The sequence below is a fragment of the Ceratosolen solmsi genome, unplaced genomic scaffold (assembly GCF_000503995.2).
Source record: "Ceratosolen solmsi marchali unplaced genomic scaffold, CerSol_1.0 scaffold23, whole genome shotgun sequence".
Classification (NCBI taxonomy): Eukaryota; Metazoa; Arthropoda; class Insecta; order Hymenoptera; family Agaonidae; genus Ceratosolen; species Ceratosolen solmsi.
In genome coordinates this window covers 413,784-434,721 of record NW_011948430.1, presented here as the reverse complement: position 1 = coordinate 434,721, position 20,938 = coordinate 413,784, and the positions used below count along the sequence as shown (strand labels likewise).

Here is a 20,938-nt window from a genome sequence, read left to right as displayed (position 1 = left end):
ATGTTTATTAACATATAATTACTATTAAATTAATTTTTTAAATACAAATAAAAAATTTTAAAAATATGTTACTTTAAATAAGGTTAGAACAGAACATTAGGACTACTTAAATAAATATTGGTATCCTATATTGACTTTTTATTTTTAACCATTTTCCATATGTAATGATATAAACTAATTATATATATATATATAATTTTGCGTAAAAATTTAATTCCCAATTATCATTAAATAATAAATCTTAAGATTATCAAAATGAAATTGATTTATTGGCGTTTCATGTACATAATCGATTTCTTAATTGTTCTGAGCAATAAGAATCAAACAACGTCGGATAATAATGATAAAAATAATAATATTTATAATTATAGCAATTATGTGTGTGTTTTTTTTTCTCAGAATACACGCATATATATATTTACATATACTAAATTTCTTTATACAAATTAAATTATAATTCCCTTATATTTATAAAGACGTACATTTGTACCTATTTTGGACAAATAGATTCAATATTTTTTAAAAATTTGATATACAAATGACTATGATACTGTATTCTTTTTTTATGTTAATAATTAATTCGATTTCGATTGATAATAAAGTATTGATAAAAATGAATAACTTTTATATATATTTTTATAAATTTTGTAAATATCAGGAAAATAAATATACTTAATAAATCTATAAAATTTACAATTTTTAAAAAAATATCGAATCATTTGGATCTTAGAAAGTCTCAATAAATAAAAAATTTAAATGATGACTTTCTAATAATAAGGCTTTCGAAGTTTTACAGTTTGTTTAACCAATAAGATAACAAATCAGTAAGAAGTATTAGAAAGATATATTAGCATAATAAAAAATGTATTAACTCGTATTTTAAAAGTTAATCTGAGGTGAAAATAATGTTTGAATTTTCATTAAGTAAAGCTCTATTAAGATAATTAATGCAAGTTTTTGGAATGATTGTCCTATAGGCGGTTAAAATTTTTTATAAACAGATTTACTTGTAAGTTGCTTAGTATGCATTTGTACTTTTAAAATTGAAATTTAGCAGCATAAAGACAAAATTTCTTTCTAAGCACTAAAATGTAATTTTTACTATTTGTAAATGCTAATATACAGTTTGCATAGAATATTATAGATTAAAAATATAATTCTTCTTTAATTTGGTTTGATAATATAACGATCTTTTTCAATTATAATAAAGTGTATCGAATGACAATTGTACTCTGCAAGTCCGCATTTTCATGAACCTAGAATAAACAAATTCACATTACACAATCGATCGTTTAATTACATTATCCCTAATGTAAATTATGTAATTAAAAAAAAAATAGTAACTGTAATTTTCAATTATTTAGATTTTTTGCATTAATAATTGCATTAATTATATGATACTTAAAAATTCACGAAATAACTATTTAATAAATATGTATTGATTATTTTTTATTATTGTTTAATCTTATGCTTTAAATTGGATGAAACGATTACGTTTGAAAGGAGTGACATTATAAAAAAAATAATAATAATGTAGTCAATCAAATTTACTTAAAATCTGAATTAAATATTTGATATGGTTCCTTCATACTTAATTGAAAATAATTAAAATGATTATATATAATTAAAATAGAGAATTTATTTTGGCTTTAAGGTTAATTATACCTTATTAACACAATTTATTTTTCTAGATCACTTGGAAAAGAAGGAAAAATATGTATTAAATTGTACAAAGAAGTAGAGTGGAAAATTGTCATTTTATTATTATTTACCAACAAGAGCTTCATCCATAAGTTCATCGTCAGTGATGCAGGGTGAAGCAGAGTGCGGTGATAAAGGGATAACTCTGGGCGAAGGGGCTGGACTCTTTACGATGTGTACGCTCACGGATGGGCTCTGAGGAAAGTTTGAAATCGGTGATACGGAGGTTGCTACTGATGTCAAAACGGTTGGGACCGTCGCTGACGATGGTGGAGGCGGTGGTGGAAGTGGAGGTGGTGGGGGCGGAGGCGGTGGTGGTGTTGTATTTTTTCGAATGGGTGACAAGGATGTAGCAAAAGACATCGAACTCTTTATCGGAGGATTGCTGCCACTTCCAGATTCCTTCGGCGTAGAAAAATCCAGCAACATTTCTGCTGCTTCTTGGGAGCTGGTCTTACCAGGCGTTGTCGATGAAGCCGTTGGTGGTAAAGGAGTCATATTTACACCAGACGAGGTTGTGGCAATTGAGTCCACCTACACAATTGTAGAACCGACGATACATAATTGAAATCATAAACAAATTATCATATTCATTATTATCATATTAAGAATTTTAATAATTCTTGTAATTAAATGTAATTATAAATGAATTATTACATAATTCGAATTGTAATGAAAACATATTTCAAATAGCTATGTGTAATAACTCATCTACTCAATTTCCTTGCTATAATTTATTTAGAGTTTACATAAAACATTCTGTAACGGTATTGTTTGTTTGCAATCTTAAGAAATAATTATTATTTTGAAGTATTATTGACGTACAAAAATGTGGAACCTTAAAAGTGTATCGTACGAGACTAACCAATTTTTTGTCCGGGTGAGAAACTCGATGAAAGGATGGATGTTGATGTTGCTGGTGTTGCTGGTGTTGCTGGTGTTGCTGGTGTTGCTGGTGTTGTTGGTGTTGCTGGTGCTGCTGGTGCTGCTGGTGTTGTTGATGCTGTTGGTGTTGCTGGTGCTGTTGGTGCTGTTGGTGCTGTTGGTGCTGTTGGTGCTGTTGGTGCTGTTGGTGTGGCTGGTGCTGTTGGTGTTGTTGGTGCTGTTGGTGCTGTTGATGTTGCTGGTGCTGTTGGTGTGGCTGGTGCTGTTGGTGCTGTTGGTGCTGTTGGTGCTGTTGGTTCGGTTGGTGCTGCTGGTGCTGTTGATGTTGCTGATGCTGTTGGTGTTGCTGATGCTGCTGGTGTTGCTGTTGCTCTTTTTCATCGGATATCTTATACTTTTCTGCCCCTTTTGTAACGAGATTTAAGCTTTCCAAATTACCGACGGAGTCACTGTTTATACTGTACGAAGATTGCTTAGCTGCAACTAGTGAATCAAGATTTTCTTTGGACACCGTTTCGCTACCTGTATTCATATAGGATCTACTGCCACTTAAGTCTACTTTCATGCTCGTATTTTCATCCGGCTGCATCGATAGATTTGTTGGCAAATCCAACTCGTGAGTATTCATCGCATTAACTGAGGAACTCGAGGTCGATCCGCTAGAGCCGCTACCCGAGCCGTAGCCAACAATTGAGTTGGAAGAGCTGTGACCGATGGATCCATGGCCGTCATCGTGTTTCGATGCACCCGACGATGACGACATGGACGCATTGGACAGCATCTGAGAAGATCTGCTTGATGTATCGGTAGACGACTTGTCGTAGCCTGATTTCGAGCTCGAGTCTACTTTGTCGATAGAACGTTTGTCGGCATTATCCGCGTTCATCCGTGCTGAAAGCTTCGGTATCTGGAAATTCGTGTCGAGTTGCTTAATTAGTCCCTCAACGACGAGCTGGGCCGGCAGTCCGGGGAGGTTCGGGATGCTACTCATAGAAGAGGCGTGGGCAGCGAGCAGTTTGAATGCCTTTTCGCCGTCGCTTTCCATCGTCGAGGGGCTTGATTTCCTCGGATCGCCAGTTTTGTTCGCAAAGGACTTATCTCCAGACTTGAATCTCGATTTGTCCCTCATGCGACCCAAATCTGCAGCGATGGAGCTCTGTTTCATCGAGCCACCGGCAGAGGACGATGAAAAGGATTTGTTCGAGGTGCTCTTTGAGAGTCCTCCACTAAGTAGACTCGAACTCGATCCTGATTTCATTCCTCCACTCGAGATCTTTTGACCGGACATGAGACTGGTCTTACTGCTTCCGGAACTACCACTTAGGCTGCTGTTCGAGGTTAATGGTGAATTCGAGCGAACCTTCAAACGAAGTAGTCGGCGTTATTTTATTGCAGATGTGCATGGCATGTTATGTAAATTATAAATATTAAGCATAAGTCTTTAAATTTAGTAATATATTGCCTAATATGCTTTTTGCCTATCTGTTCACTTTTAATTTTGTTTTTTTTTGTTTTTTTTTTTGTTAATTTGTAAGTTACGTGTATTTTTATATACTTTGCATTAAGTTAATTATACTATGAGAAAACCGATTGATCGAATGGAATTAATTCTTTTGTTTCAACGCAAAAATCAATTCTGTGAATAAAAATTAATCTATTTTTTTTGGCATAAGGCGAAAGGTGGATTAGCTATCTGGGTAATAAAACGTAACGAACCTTCGGCGATGTCTGCGTTTGCGTCTTCCTCGAAGCGGGACCAGAAATAACGCCAGGCTTTAATCCTGTGTAAGTCTTGGGTGATCCATTTCCAGATGACGAGCTCGAAGGGGGCAAACCGCCGCCAGAACCAATTCCACTTGAGCTGCTCATAGAAGCTGACGAAAGTTTAAGGCTGCTGTTGTTGGCCTTGAGATCTTTGGTTCTGGTTTTGTTGATTGTGAGCTTCATGCCGTCGGAGCTCGGTTTCACCATATACTCCGTTGGATTCTTTACTTCGGCTGATGGGTTCTTTCCAGCGGGGTTAGTCGAAGTACTGGTCGTGCCGGGCGTCAAGTTTGCTCCAGAGCTTGGGCTGTCATCCGTGCAGTGTTGTGCGTTCTTCAACTTATCTATGACCGCGCTGAGAGAGCCCTTGCGATTTCTTACCTGCTGCTGATTAGCGAGAGATTTATTAGGATCCGAGGGTGGAGTCGTACTGCCCCCGCCAGGACCTGCCGTCAGGGCTACTTGCTGCTCTGCATCGATGGACTTTGGCTTCGACGTTGAACTCTTAGATTTCGGACTCTGATGTCCCGAGCTACCACCACCAGCACCAGTATTACCGCCCACGCTGCCGCTGCCACCTCCACCTCCACCGCCACTGTTACCACTACCAAATATCATCGAGGTCTTGCGCTCCTTTTCCCGTGACTCTTTGTTACTCAGGGACGAGGCTGAGGAGGAGCAAGAGGAAGAAGAGGATGACGAAGACGAGGATGAGGAAGAGGAGGATGAAGAGGAGGACGAGGAGGAGGACGAGGACGATGACGATGAGGAGGAAGAGGATGATGAGGATGAGGACGAAGAGGAAGAAGTGGAAGAACACGAGGAACCGGACGAGGAGAGTGTTGTTAAGGCGACGGCCGAGGAGGAGGGTGATGAGGTCGACGGGCCTAGAGATATCTTGGTCTTGGAGGTGCCAGCAGAGTCACCCTTGCCAGATGGTGAGTTAGTTGCGGATTTGAGAGCGGACATGCTCGGTTTGCCAGCACTGCCCGAATTGCCGTGTTTTGGAGAAGAGGTTCCATGCTTCGGGCTTATACTGCTGTTCGTCACCGTTGTCATGTGCTTGGGGCTACTGTAAGCCGGTGAGTGCTTTGGGCTTGGCACCGGTTTATTCCCAGAACTACTACTCAGAGACTGTTTCAACGTCGTTGAATTCGTCTTGCCGACTATGACAAGCGGATTTGCGCGAGTCGGTGAGGGGCTAAACTTACGTAAGGTCGTAGCCGGCGAGGAAGGACGGGACGAGGACGAAAGGGAACTCGATGGAGTCTCGGAAGTCGGTTTTATGCTAACTGAGACTGCCTTCGATAGCGGATCCTGTTTTGGCGGCAGCTTTTCCGGCGGACCCATGGGGCTTGACTCTCGCTTGCGCTTCCGTTTTTTCTCTAATTTGCTCTTGTCCTCGATGCTACTACTCGAACGATTTTTCGAACTTTTTCTTTCCTTGCGATCGTCCCCTACCGACGACTTGGAGGCCGGATTCGAGATAGCCGTTATGGTAATTGAGCTTGGTAGAGGCGTTTGCGATAGCGAGGTGATGGGTATAATTTCGATGCCGGGTCGCCTCTCCAAACCCATGCTCGTCAACATGGAGTTGTAATTGGTGCTTTGTCCGGAGCTACTGCTCGAGATGGGCGTAATGCTTACGGAAGGAGAAACAAGAGTTTTGTTATCCTCAAAAATGCTCGTGGGACTGGGCTTCTCCTCTACGCGTTTCTTAAATTTTCTCTCTCGCTTTAACGCTTCATCGACGCTCGTCCCTAACGGCTCGACTTGCATAATTTCCGTATCATTGTCCAAATCATAATCCGAGTTTTTCTCGGTGTGGAGGATATCCATTGGATCGAGATTCGACGGATCTGGGCCTCCGGTCATAACGCTGGTAGCCGATGTGGGCGTTGGTGTGCGCGTGTCATTAATCAGCTCCTTTCCACCTGTCGGAGTGCCTAGTGGCGTAGAATCCGAGCTTGAGCTTTCTAATAGTATCTCATTGGAATCCTGATCGTTTTTTCGTTTTGGGCTTTTCCATGACCCGTCCGCAGTTTTTCGCTTGCGAGATTTTTTGCTCTTACTGTCATTCGACGACGTGGAAGTGCTGGAAAGCCCTCCCAGTTGCAAAGGATTAAGCATTGCAGCAGGTGTATCGGATGAGCCGGAAAATGACGGAAACCCGATACTATTCTCCGTTCCGGCATCTAAAAAAGACTGCTGCTGTTGTTGATTTTGTTGTTGCGATTGCTGTTGCTGTTGCTGTTGCTGCTGTTGTTGCTGTTGTCTTCCTGTTGTACCCATGCCATTCATTGTGCCTGGCTCTTGTTTGATTTTAATATCTTCATTACCGAATTCGGATATATTTGAACCATTGTGATTATTTTGCTCTCTGCCAGTTCCCAGATTATTGTTGAAACTATTATTTCCTCCACTTATGGGATTTAACGTGAACGTTCGCCCTTCCCAAGTTTTAATTAAAGTGCGCATAGTTAATGGAATGCTTAAGCATCGTTGTAATACCTTTCCTGCAAGGTCCGATGTTTGTTCTGTATTAGTTATACTGACACCGTAGAGTTTACATTTCAAGGCAGAAATATCTAATAGATCTAACTCGGCAGTTGCCAAAGTTTCTTCGAAAGGATGTTCCAAGCTAATGGATATACATTGCCAAGACAAAGCGCTAATTTCAAAAATAGTTGTATGTTCAAGATCTTGTCTCGCCATTGTTCTTACACAACTTGAAATTAAACTATTAAACAGTGCTTGCTGACGTAAGAAAACTAAAATTTGCGGAACATGTGCTGGATGAGTGAATGGTATACTACCCACTAACACTCCTTCCATATTTCTATTTTCTGTCATGAAGTAACAATGCTGCTGGTCTGGAAGACTCTATCGATCAACAAAATATTACCAATAAAAATCTTTTCACCGTTAATTATTTGTCAGATTATATACTTTTGATTTAAAGTACTTCAATTTAATTACAAAGAGATAGAATAAGAAAATTTTAATTTTTTAATAGTTACAGACCACTCAAATAAAATTTAATCAATAATATAGATTGTTGTAAATAAGCAAATGTTTCTCAATAAATATTTTATAAAAAGTAGTTGTTTTTTAAATGAAAAAAAATCACATTATTAAGAAGTATAATTACATTATAATAACAAAAACTGAATTTGGGCATACTTACAACTGGAAGTCCTCTATTGTTTTGACAATCTAATTGTTTATCACTTGCATGTTGAACAATCATACTTAGAAGTGGACAAGCTGTCGATATATCAGTACATTCGAGATCTGTGACTTTCTGTATTCTTCTTATTAATTCTACGCACATAGGCATTTTTTTAGCTAATTTCAAAACGAAACATGCAGGTAACATCGAAGAATTTGCACTTGTTAAAGGACCATACGACGGTGTACTGTTGATCAAATGAATGCATAAATTAATGTTTATTAAAATTTTCTTTTTTTAAAACAAATTATTAATTGAAGATCTATTTAACCTTTTTCCAGAAGAACCTCTATTTACAGTAATGATACTCGATGTTGGTAATTTGTGAGCTGTAGAGCCTTCCATACAAACTGTTACGGAATGTCCAACATTTTTAGATATCACAGCCTCTAAGCTTAGAACTTCACAGCTTTTATTTTCTTGATCTATTAAATCATAAGGAGATACGAAATATGTTAATTTCATAGCATGACCACCTTTCCTCCTTTCAAGAATTCCTTAAAATAAGAAAACATTTATTATGACAATCATTAAGACTCCAATTAATACAATTCCTAATTATAATAATACAATAGAGAAAATTAATTTACCAACAGGACTTTTATGTACAATATTAAATGGTTCTTTTATAAATGTTTGTAACTGAGCAAGAATTCCTAAATCAGTTTCTAGAGATTGTAGAGCACTGAATGCCTTACATTTAACTTTTTTATCTGCATTTAATTGATAAATTGATGCTAAACCTTCAAGCTGCATTGTAAAATCAACAAAATCTCCTCGAGAGAGACACGCAACTAATTCTTCACAACTCTGTAATTCAACATATGATCAGTGCGAACGTTCGTAAATAATGAATAATCTATTAGCTTACTTGTTGTTCAGCTTTGCCTTCATGATGAATCTTTACATCCTTTATCGCACCAGATGGTTCTAATAATACTTCTAAGAAAAACATGTCAGAGGATATGAACAGTTCGGTACTAGTACCAGATGGAGGTCCGGACATCATAAATTTTAATCTAAAAATAAAATTTTATGTAATAAAGTTAATAAAATATGTTATGTATTATATAGACTATTGCAATCGTTGTTTACCCTAATTGACGCGAAAGACTTTCCAATCGTTCGATCATTGATTGTAACGATGTTACTTTGATCGAGTGTTGCAATGCGTCTAAACATTTTTGAAGCTGATTTTTCTCAACGCTATCAATGCCAAATCTCTTATCCTATATTTGAATAAAGATCGATGAAAAATGTATACAAATGATTAAGTAATACTAAGTAGTTACTAAGTATTTGCTACAATATAAATACTTACCAACATTGCCATACGAATGTTTTTGGCAGTTTCAACAAGAGACTTAAATGTCGAAGCCTTTGAGCGGAGTTTCTCCATTAGCAGTTCCATTTGCCATTCTTTACTTTTGTCTAAGGAAACGACTCCTCCGCCAGTCGTTTGTTCAGCTGTAAATATCATATTTTTTGGTAGAATTGACTATTAGAGAAGAGACGTAAATTACATTTTCAATTATAGGATGCTTTGGAAGAACATTTTTTTTATTTAAGGAATACGGAATGTGAAATAAACGAAGGGATAAAGATGAATAGGGAAGAGGTAAAAGATTTTTCACGTGAGCATAACTAAATGAATTACCAAGAGCTGGTTGACCACTCGTTGGGTTTATGTAACCGTTGACTGGCAGTGCGCTAGTCATAATGCTTCCCTACGTTAAAGAATAATCTACTATTCACGCTGATAAAATGCCTGGTACGCTCAAATACATACATTCTCTACATGACGAGAGCTTTGCTATAACAAAACGAATTGCCCAACCGAGTGGCTGCGAACCTAGACAGACTCGACACCCAACACTCTATGCACGTAAACTTTCTTGAATTTAACAGAAGGGTTAACTGGTGACGTTGTTCATCATCTGTCCGCTCTTTTTAGGGCTAACGAGCCTGTTTACACGGGAAATGGAAGACCTCCCTACGAGGAAATCCTGTTAGTGGCCTTACGGCCAACAAGGCGCCGTTTGACCGACTACCACCATTTTCCCACCATCGACTTAATTTGGACTAGTTTTTGGACAATTTCAAGTATTGTACTAGCCTGTTTATGGCTGCTGATACTTTTCAATTTGTAGCCAGTAAGCATTGATGACGTTGGGTCGCATCAACGGCTCCTCCTGGCGGTCGTAATTATTAACCACTGTATGCCTGCGGTAGCACTAACGACATTCGTTGCCGATCGCCGATACCGTTGCTGCCAACCGTTAAGGTCGACCGTTCCATCATGTTTCTCACTCTCTCTCTCTCTCTCTCTCTCTCTCTCTCTCTCTCTTTCCTAGAATATCCGACATAACACGGATTTCAAACTTGATTAGTTGAATATAGTTGAATTTTGAAACGCGTCAAGCCATTATTATTTATCCGTGCAGTCTCGAGCAATCTATTTACTGGTAAATAATTCAAATGAACATATATTAAGAAATTAATAACCAATTTATATCTTTTTACGAACTTTATTAATTAATACGAATATTTCCATATGAAATTAGAATTGTGATAACGGTCGCGATTTACATACAACCATGTATTATGTATAACGCACGAAAAAAAAAAAAAAATACAAAACGAAAAAATAAACTTTTCGTCTCTTATATCAATCAGACATTACAGTTTTTATTAAAATGTTTTAAATTCGTTTTAGATTCGTTCGCTTAATAAGATTTTAATTGATCGAGTAGTTGACCAAATATATATATTTATATTATTTAATCCAGAAGAAAATACTTTACGTCTAACATCTTGTGCAGCCTACTTTATCTCATATTCTAATGCATCGTTTGGAAAAGCAAAATTTTAATTCAAGATAATTTATATTCAAAGTATTATTTTATTATTATTGTTATTTTAAATCAATAAATTGTATTCATAAAAGATAATTTGGTGAAGAATATTAAAATTAAGGTCTATTGTCTACAAGTTTTGTATTTCATTTCATAGAGAAAAATTATCGTTTATTTTACTTTTATCTCCAATGAAATTGCATCAAGTTACTGATAACTTTGTTTATACATGCATACTTTGATGTATACTAAATGAGTATCAGCTCAATTATCGTAGAGGATTACTTATTGATATCATCAAGCTGACAGAAGTATTATAATATAATGAAAGTAATATAAGGCTCTTTTTTTTTTTATAAATGATATTATTTAGCAACGAATGTGATTAATTTGAATACGTTTTTCGTCATTTCAAGAAAAATAATAATTACATCAGTTATTTTTCAAGATACATATTTATATGATAAAATCCATAAAAAAATCTTCCGAGGTAATGCCACTATGAATATTATTAAATTTCATGAATCGAAGACTGTATAATTTTTTCTAACAAAATATTAGAATTTTATAGATCATTGGAATTATGAATAATTTTTAATAGAATACGTTGGTATTTGTTTCAAGCTTAAACATATTTATTATTAATATATTTCAAAATAAATTTCGTATATAAATCTTAATAAAAAAATAAAAAAAATAGTAAATTAAAATAGTATTAAAATGAATTTCTATTTTGTAGAATAAAATTTAAATATAATTGCAGAGTTTTAAAATCAATATTTCTATACTGTTTTTACTTCAAAATAATGATCGAAATTTCCGCAAATGTTACATATATTGCCTTATTTAAGTACATTATAGCCTATCTACCGGATGAAGTAAATGTTAATCTTCACTTGTTAGATTAATTACTAACAAATGGATGGAAAGGTTTTTGTAAAATGAAATTAAATTTTATTCGTTTATTGAAAGTCTATCGCCGTTCTGCATGAACATTATTCCTACCTGAAATAACTCTTTCAATTACATAATGCTGCATTGTACAGTGTTTGAACTGATTGGACACTTGTAATTGGTCTCAGATAATAGCCGCGCGTATTTGTGCGAGAATTGATTTTGATTTATCACGTGAGTCAATGAGAAATTATTAATTAAATGAAATATGCATTAATAAACTATAAAATCTCTGCAATCGATAATTATTATTATTTAATATCTGTGCAGGTCTTTTTTCTGTTGTGCCGTGTCCCAATTTCTTTTCTATTCTGACGTCCGTGTAAGCTTTTCGGTTTCGTAATTTGTTTTACTGATTTGTGCCATGCGAAATTTTGATGAAAGTTTCATCGGAATCCATAAAAAAAACGCCAATTGTATACAGAAAAAGTAACAGTAGAATTATTATACATTGGAATATGTATATTTTGCGTCAAAAATTTCAGAGTTTAATAAGGAAAGTGTTAGGCTACAAAGATTGATGCATCATATATGGTGTATATTTTTGAACGTATTTTTCTTTCAAAATTGGATTACTGATTTGAAAGGTCAATAAGGGAGATTCTAGGCTGGCGCTGTTGAAGTTTCCATCTAAATCGTGTATGTTACGCGGATACCATTTTGTTAACCGTATTATTATTTGGTTGTCGGGCATTGATTTCTGCAGATTTAGTAGATTTGATTCTTATTTGACGCATAGAATTTTACTATTTTGGCATTTGGTCTTTTAATGCCTTTTCCATTAGTATATTACAGATAATTAGTTAGAGTAGATAAATAATGGTGAATGTAATTATGAGCTATTTTTAGGCATATAGTTTTTGTAAAATTGCGATATTCCTTGCATATTAGACAATTTATTTAGATTGATTTTCATTTATTTGAGTACCTGAAACAATTTTTGACCAGCTAATACTTTTAGCTCTAGTCTCTATTACAGCACTCTTTCAATACCTCACTTTTTTAATTTTTTTATTAAATTATTAACAATTATTAAATTAAATATTACAATTGTTAAATTTCTAAAAAATTAGGCGATGGTACAATCAAGTTTCAGTAATCTATATATATAGGTTTCATAATCGAAGGTTTAATTTTTACAAAAATATTTTTGATTTATATTTGCAATTAACAAAAGATTTTAAACCTTAATAGAAAAATTATATCGGCTATATATTGAAGTAAAATAAAATTACGAATGATATTTTGTTGAATGATATTTATTATTGTTTTTTCTATTTTCATTCATATTTGAAATTATGATTTGGGCATACAACACGATTGATTTTTTCTTGTCTATTTATTTAGAATGCAATATGTAAAATGTTTAGCATTTTACACAAGATGCGATCATAAAGCTATACCAAAGTAATTATTGGTTTATGTACAAAATGTGTAATTGTGGCTTAAAAAGTAAAGCAAAAATATCAAATACTAGGATGAACAAATTGTTTTTACCAAGTTTTTTAATGATTACAGGAAACTGTTTAATATTGTGCAGATAATTTAAACTCATTCATAAACTCAGTCATAAACATATGTTAGCTAGAATAATAATATAATTGTAATCTTACATATTATTATGCAAGCAGTATTTTTGTTGATCACATATTTTTCTTAATATTATTTTGTTAATTTATTTTTTAATATTATATTTTATTAGCCATAAATTCAATCCTTTTATAACAAATTGAATTATTATTTTTTAGCTTATTAATTCGGCTTTTTTTTTAATACAAATTTGTTATATCTAATCAGATTACCAACGAGAATACTTTAAAAACAGATCTTTCTTTATTAACTGAATAAATAAATATGTCTTTAGCTTATTGATAGATCTTAATTTGTATGTAATCAACCAAATCATGAAAAAATAAATTTTTCAAAATCTTGATTAACACCTCATTATATTCATTAATTAATATTTGTTGAAAATTGTGTTTTTATAATTCCTTATATATATTATCATTTGATTTATAAAAAATCAAATCAATTATTAAATAGGTTCTTCACCCAATAATAATAATATTTCTTAACTAAAAGATTAAGTTCTTATCAATGAAATATGTATAAAAGACCTAACAAGCAACAGCAGTTTAATCATAAACGTAAAGTGGAAAGTAGAACAATAACAATGATGTTTAATCTCACATTATATTTTGTAATTGTAAATATTTTTATCAATATAATGACAGTTTCTGTAACTACAAATTATCTGAATGATAGAACTACGATGGTACATCTTTTTGAATGGAAGTGGAATGATATTGCTAATGAGTGTGAAAAATTTTTGGGACCAATGGGCTATGCAGGTGTTCAAGTAATTTAAGAAATATAATAATATTAGAATTCTTATAATTCATTATTATTTATTTAATTATTATATCTTATAATATCTTAGAATTTTGAATACATTCAATATTATTAAAAGACCCCTATATATATTGAAATCATTATGTACAAACAAAATATTTAAATTACATTTACAAATTATGTATTTTGTTCGTATGTTCCTTTTAAAATGCATTAATTATTATGTGAAAAAATGTTTAAATAATTTATTAATATTAATATAATTTTTTTCGATTATAGATAATTTGTACAATTTCAATTATTATTGATAAATATTATACATACATTTATTTTCCTTCGAAATTTATCCGTTTAACTATTTTTATTAATGTTAATTAATATAAATTAATAAAATTAAATTATTGCAAAAAATTTATTTTAGACATCGTTATACGTTAATGATATAAATTACAATTAATAAAAATAAATTATCAAGATTATTTGTAATTTCATAGAGACAATTAATATATCTATTGAACTTTATTTCTCTTACACATATTTAAATATGCACATTTAAATACAATTTAAATACAATATGCTGTTGCAATGTGATATTAACTTATGATTATTAACGAACGAGCATTTTATAGATAAAGTACGTTATATGTCAATTTCAATAATTTGTTAAAAAAATTGTATCTCATGAATCTTTAAAATTAATTTTGTTACTTAAAATATATACTTAAAAATATAAATTGCTTCAATTTGATCGAAAACTTCTTATTTTATGAAAATTCCATTTTAAGGAATTAAAAATTTACGTTTTATTCAAATGATATTAATATAAACATATATATGCTCAAAATTAAATTTTTTATTATCTTATGTTTCAATATTTTACTGGTAGAGATTTTCATCAATATTTCAATATTTATATTATACTGTATTATTGGCCTTAGAATAAAATATAATAGTAAATATACAATTTTTTGTAATAAACATATATTTTTTTCACCCAAAATAGATTTAAAAATTACTTATATATCTTGATATAATGTATAATAATGAAAGAAACATTGATTAATAGAATAAATACGTTGAAAAATAATAGAATGAGTACAAATATAATTAAAAAAACTCCGTTATTGATTATTACAAGTCGTAAGACGAAACAAATTAGAGTATATTTTTTCAATATAATTTTGATCTAGTTCTTATTTATCGATTAATTATATATGATTTTATTATTTTTCTATATTTATTTACAATAAATTATTTTATTATATTAATGAATTTTAAACTTTTATACATAAGCTTGTAAAAAATTAAAAATTTTCATTAATTTAAATAATCGATTTATTTATCACATAAAGCGGCGAATGTAAATTAAAATGAAAACTAGATAGTATTATAGATTAAATATTTAGTTAGTTTTATTTATTTAATTTTTTTCATATAATTATGATTAATTAGAGAATTAAATTTTTGAAATATGGTTTTTTAAATAGTAAAATAAAATAATTCATTCCTTGAAACGACAGAAATTTATTACTTTTGTTTCAATATAACTCTATTCTAATTAAGTCTATAATCTAATTAAGCAATCTAACTATTGCTCAACCTTTTAATTGGAATTTGAATAATATTTCAATGTATTTATTTGAGGAATAATAATTTAAATTTTTAATACAGCAAAAAGAGTTATAATTTGAATTTTATAGTTAAATGTAGAATTATTTATAGGAATGTTTTTTTTTTTTTTTTTTTTTATATACAAATAAACAGTAAATATTTCTAGTAATTATAAGTATTTATATTTCTTTAATTGCACTTTTTTAAGTATAAATATTATCTGAATTTTGTAAATTTAAAATTAAACAGCATTTTTATGGAAAAGTGAAAAGGTTATCTTATTTACGATTTTGTTAACAATATTAATAGAAACAGATTAGCAAATGAATGAAAAATATAATTCACTTTAAAATGTAATTTGAATAAATATATAGTAATGATTAATAAAATAAGGATTTCTATATGCAAGAATCTATATATGTGTATTTATGCTGTTTAGGTATCTCCTATCCAGGAAAACGTAATAATTGATTCGAGGCCTTGGTATGAACGCTACCAACCTATATCTTATCTATGGCAGACACGTTCAGGCAACAAAGAGGAATTCCAATCTATGGTCTTTCGGTGTAACAATGTAGGTGTACGCATTTATGTGGACATAGTGCTAAACCATATGAGCGCTGATCACATTAATGCCATTGGTACTGGTGGGTCAAGAGCCAATCCATCGACTCGGCACTATCCGATGGTTCCTTACAATCAAACTCACTTTCATTCAATTTGCCAAGTCAACGATTTTCAGAATATTGAAAACGTTAGAAATTGTGAATTATTGGGCCTTCACGATCTGGATCAAAGTCAGGAGTACGTCAGAGAAAAAATCATAGAAGTTTTAAACAAACTAATAGAGACTGGAGTTGCTGGCTTTCGGTTAGTATTATAATAATATTTATTTTTCTCGTCAGAATTTCAACCAATTTATTGTTATATCTTCCTTATCAATTAATAAAATTATCAATAAATATTAATATTAATTATTAATATTATCTATAAAATGTATCAATAAATATAGATAATATTATAATGCTAAAAAATTTATTTTTAAGAGAAAAATTTATACGAGTGTGAAATTATTTGAGTAGTATCAAATATCTAATTTTATTAATATTTATTATCTATTATAACTATGACTACTTAATTTTTTGTCTTGTCTCACTTCTTATAATTATAATGTGTAAAAGTTTTCAAATAATAAGAACGTTTTTATTAAAATTTCGATATTATTTACCATATATTAATGAAAATTAAAAAAAGAACGCTGAAAATATCAAGAAATTCATTTATAAAATAATTTTTGATATTTTGAGATATTCCTAACGTCTTTAGATATAAAAAATACTTGTAATATAATAATAATATTTATATTACGTTTAAGACAGTTTGATTAATGCATTAAAATTACTTATAATATTCAATTAAATTCTACTGCTATGTAAAAGATAAAATAATTTATCTTTTTCATTATGCACTATTATCTAAATTCATATCAATCCATTATGTATTAATTAATTTTATTATAAAGAAATATATTTTGAAAATACCAAGACTATGCATTCGCTGTCTTATTATTAGAAGATTATTTTAAGAAACTATTTTTGCTAATTAAAAACAATCTTTTAAATTATTCATTTTTAATGAATAATTTATTATTTTAATGCAATATTACTATAAAAATAACTATTGCATGTATTGGAGTATTTCAGTATAGATGCTGCGAAACATATGTGGCCAGAAGATTTAGCTATAATATATTCTCGAATAAAGAATTTGAACGTTCTTCATCGTTTTGCTCCAAACTCAAGGCCATTCATATTTCAAGAAGTGATTGACTATGGGGGTGAAATAGTGAGCAAATATCAATACAATAAGCTTGGCGCAGTTACCGAATTTCGATATGGACGAGAAATTAGTAATTCTTTACGTGGAAGAAATTTACTTAAATGGTTTATCAACTGGGGAGAAGCATGGGGTTTATTGCCTTCAACAGATGCATTAGTTTTTATTGACAATCACGATACCCAGCGGACTCTTGGTGATATACCACTGACTTATAAGACATCAAAACTTTACAAGGTATGTTAAATACATCGCCATATATCAATTTAAAATTGTTGTATAAATCGCAAATCCTGCAAGTATTATTTTGATTTAATATTTTCAATTTAAGTCCATTTATTATCACATAATAATATATTTGAAATTTTAGTTTTGCTCAAGAACACTCATTATTAAAATTTAATGTAGTTTATTATAGTTCACTTATAACATATAGTTGGATAATAATTTTCTAATATTTTTGCATAAATACAAGAAAAAATATATGTAAAATGTACTAAAGTAAAATTTGATATATAGTAAGACAATAAAATAATAAGAAAAAAAACTAATATTCAATTATAAATCATAAATATCCAATGGTATTTTTCATAATAAACTTTAGCCCTTAAAAAATATTATTAATTAATAGAAAAATAATTATAAATTTAATAAAATGAATAGTAAATATTCGAAAAGAAAATCATAAGAAACTAATTAATAAATTATACAAGATTTAAATGTGTTAAAAATATATAGATAAAATAACAAGCTGAATAATGTCTACGATAGTAATATAAAAGGTGTTACATATAATAGAAAAGCATATTTTAAATTCAAATTGTAAGTCACGTGCATAATTAAATTTAAAAGTTTATTAATTGATTAGTATAAAATTTTAAAAACCTGTTTAATAAAATTTATTTGATTCTACATAGTAGTTAATGAGCTTAATAAATAATTTATTTGGTTGCTATCTGATATCGTTAAATGTAAATATGCATTGAAAATTTGCTATAATATTTATATGTACGTAATTTTGGTATCTATGTATATAGATTTAGTACTTATTTATGATTTATGAAACAAGTTGAAATTTACGCATTTAAGCTCCTTTAAAATCTGTTTTAAATAATTTGACCAAGATCTTATAGATACGCAATTTTTTGAAGCGTACGTTTTTAGTGATTCAATATCTAATTCATTGTTGTAGCAAAAATGAGAATCTACAGTTTCAAGTGTTACGTTGCTGTAATAGTTATTTCAAGTATTGTATTTAGATTAAACAATTGGACTAATGCTACTAAAGATTTTCTTGTTGTTTTAATTTTTATTCACATATCTCATATTTATATTATTGATGACCATGTCGCTTTCTTATATTCATGGTTTCATGAATATTGACACTTTCTTTCTCAGTACGTACAAATATGTTATAGTATCGATAAAATTTAATTTAAATTATGATATGTTTATTTAACTCATAAAAGATATTTTATATTTAAACTTTATAAACATTAGATAGCTAATAAGAAATTGATATTAACTTTATTATTAAAGCATTTTATTTTGAATCAATAATTGTCATTATTATGAAATTAATAAGAAGAAATATAAGAAAAGTTTAATGAAATATCTATTACATAGATACGATCAACATTATTTTGTAAAATTAGTTCAATATAATTTTTCAAGATCATTTGTCAATTAATTTTTATAAAATGAATGGAAAAGTATAAATAAAATATACTTTATGTTTAATAATATAGTTTTCTTAAATAATATTAGTAATAGTAATTTTTGTTATAATATAAGCTTTATCGTAAATGTAAAAATAAATGTAGAATTTAGAACAAATATAGTTATTTTAATATTAGGTTTAACATGCGGCAGGTAAAATTGATAATATAGAAAATTATCGGAATTCAAATAAAAGAAGACTGCTTTTGGATAGTATTGTAAAATTAATAAAGCATTGAATCAACCTTTTTAAAATAAATGTACCTTATCATAATGGAATATAATTCGTATTTTTCTGCTGACGTATAATATTGGATTTAAAAAATAAGTGGTTATATTTTATTCTTTATAGAACATTATGTAACTTTTAGTCATATATATTATACCATTATACGCATTATTTACTAAACCTAAATTAACATATTTTTTCGATGTTAATATTAAAAGTTCAATTTTATTTATATGAAGTTAATTATTATACTATTCATATAATAAGCATATAGTGTTATATATCTGTATACGGTTTGCGTAAAATACGGTAAATGTATTGGGTTAATGGAAAGTAAAACCTTAAATACTCGGCATTTAATTATAATTGTTTACTACTCCACACTTGTAATTTTATTCATGTAGTAGCGTTCTAAAATAATTATTCATTTATATAAATTTAAAATGATGTTCCTTATTTAAATTATTTTATGATAAATAAAATATTATAATCAAAAATTTATTTTTTATTGCGAATTAATGATTTTAATTTTCTTTCTAAAAAAAGAGAAAGTAATTTATGTATTTAAATAATAGATAATAGTAAAAAATATATAATTTTCTTCTTTATTATTTATATAATATTTTACATATAATTTTTCCATATTCGCACTTAAAAATTACGGAGCTGATAATTGTTTACTAAGCAAGTAAAAAATACTAATTAAATAAAAAGGGTATATATTTATGTATGTATGTATGTATGTATGTATGTATGTATGTACGTATGTATGTATGTATGTATATATGCATGTATGTATGTATATATATATATAATCATTGTACTTGATAACAGATGGCAGTGGCATTTATGTTGGCGCACCCATATGGATATCCTCGAGTTATGAGTTCATTCAGTTTTAACTCTTTCGAAGATGGTCCACCGTGTGACTCTTATCACAATATTATCTCAGTAAGCATTAATGGAGATAAAAGTTGCGACAATGGGTGGGTGTGCGAGCACCGGTGGCGACAAATTTACAATATGGTTGGCTTTCGTAACTTCGTGGGAAGCACAAATTTAGTTAATTGGTGGGATAACGGCTCAAATCAAATAGCATTTTGCAGGGGTAACCGAGGATTCGTAGCTATAAATGCTAATAGTATGGATCTAAAGCAGACATTACACGTATGTCTTCCAGCTGGAACATATTGTGATCTCATATCGGGAGAGGCGATTAATAAAACATGCACCGGAAAGTCAATCAATGTAGACACGCATGGAAAGGCTTATATTGAAATTCTTAATAATGAATTGGATGGTGTTTTGGCTTTACGCGGAGATGTAAGTTGATTGGAAATACTTAGCTGTATAGAATTAAAATACAATCGACCGATTAAAATTTTTCATTATTGTTTTAGGTCAAAGTCGCGTGAAATTACTTAACGAGTAAAGAATTATTTATTGTATTACGACATTATATAATATTAACAAACTCATATAAATAAATAATATTTAGTAATAATTACTGTAGGCTTATAAATAAAAAACTTTTCAAATATTTTTCAACGAATTTATTTTAACAGAAACAATGCACTATTCGCTGTTTACCGATAATTTACTACTATACATAATACGATAATCAATCGTATAAAATTTTACAAGACGGACTTTGCAAGTCCAATAATAATGAGGGAAAGGTAAACGAAAAGGGATAGATAGGGTCAATGTAATCATTGCTCAGTATACGAAAAAATGACAGGCGTAAATTAAAAAAAAAAAAAAAACTTGAAGGATATCTAAGGAAATTTATGGATTCTG

At 30.2% G+C, this 20,938-nt stretch overlaps 2 protein-coding genes across 4 annotated transcripts; one reads left to right on the top strand and one right to left on the bottom strand.

Moving 5' to 3' along the window:
• Nucleotides 1-1,090: 1,090 nt before the first annotated feature.
• On the bottom strand, nucleotides 1,091-9,668 carry MED1 (Mediator complex subunit 1). Its single transcript, XM_011501734.1, has 12 exons — nucleotides 9,240-9,668; nucleotides 8,904-9,049; nucleotides 8,678-8,811; nucleotides 8,454-8,601; nucleotides 8,173-8,392; nucleotides 7,854-8,079; nucleotides 7,538-7,769; nucleotides 4,303-7,233; nucleotides 2,948-3,946; nucleotides 2,567-2,620; nucleotides 1,773-2,235; nucleotides 1,091-1,256 (listed from the first exon to the last, which is right to left on the bottom strand). The coding sequence occupies exons 1-12, from the start codon at nucleotides 9,298-9,300 to the stop codon at nucleotides 1,249-1,251; spliced, it is 5,622 nt and encodes a 1,873-aa protein (XP_011500036.1). The 5' UTR covers nucleotides 9,301-9,668; the 3' UTR covers nucleotides 1,091-1,248.
• Nucleotides 9,669-9,989: 321 nt separating this feature from the next.
• On the top strand, nucleotides 9,990-20,631 carry LOC105363922 (alpha-amylase 2). 3 transcript variants are annotated; one of them, XM_011501732.1, is made up of 6 exons: nucleotides 13,544-13,750; nucleotides 15,794-16,224; nucleotides 17,058-17,427; nucleotides 19,973-20,201; nucleotides 20,319-20,461; nucleotides 20,539-20,631. In XM_011501732.1, exons 1-6 carry the CDS (start codon nucleotides 13,565-13,567, stop codon nucleotides 20,551-20,553), a joined length of 1,374 nt encoding a protein of 457 aa, XP_011500034.1. In that variant the 5' UTR covers nucleotides 13,544-13,564; the 3' UTR covers nucleotides 20,554-20,631. The 3 variants fall into 3 exon arrangements, with proteins under 3 accessions (XP_011500035.1, XP_011500034.1, XP_011500032.1); XM_011501733.1 differs by lacking the exon at nucleotides 13,544-13,750 and adding an exon at nucleotides 9,990-10,047 and having other exon boundaries at nucleotides 19,973-20,461; XM_011501730.1 differs by having other exon boundaries at nucleotides 19,973-20,461.
• Nucleotides 20,632-20,938: the final 307 nt, after the last annotated feature.

Bases quoted from the DNA above. Each gene is read 5' to 3' on its own strand.
- MED1 (XM_011501734.1), bottom strand. From the start codon at position 9,300: ATGACTAGCGCACTGCCAGTCAACGGTTACATAAACCCAACGAGTGGT. The intron at 7,234-7,537 runs GTAAGTATGCCC...GTTGATCGATAG, and splicing joins ACAATAGAGGACTTCCAGTT to AGTCTTCCAGACCAGCAGCA. The intron at 3,947-4,302 runs GTTCGTTACGTT...CTTCGTTTGAAG, and splicing joins AAACGCAGACATCGCCGAAG to GTTCGCTCGAATTCACCATT.
- LOC105363922 (XM_011501730.1), top strand. From the start codon at position 13,565: ATGATGTTTAATCTCACATTATATTTTGTAATTGTAAATATTTTTATC. The intron at 13,751-15,793 runs GTAATTTAAGAA...TATGCTGTTTAG, and splicing joins TGGGCTATGCAGGTGTTCAA to GTATCTCCTATCCAGGAAAA. The intron at 16,225-17,057 runs GTTAGTATTATA...GGAGTATTTCAG, and splicing joins ACTGGAGTTGCTGGCTTTCG to TATAGATGCTGCGAAACATA.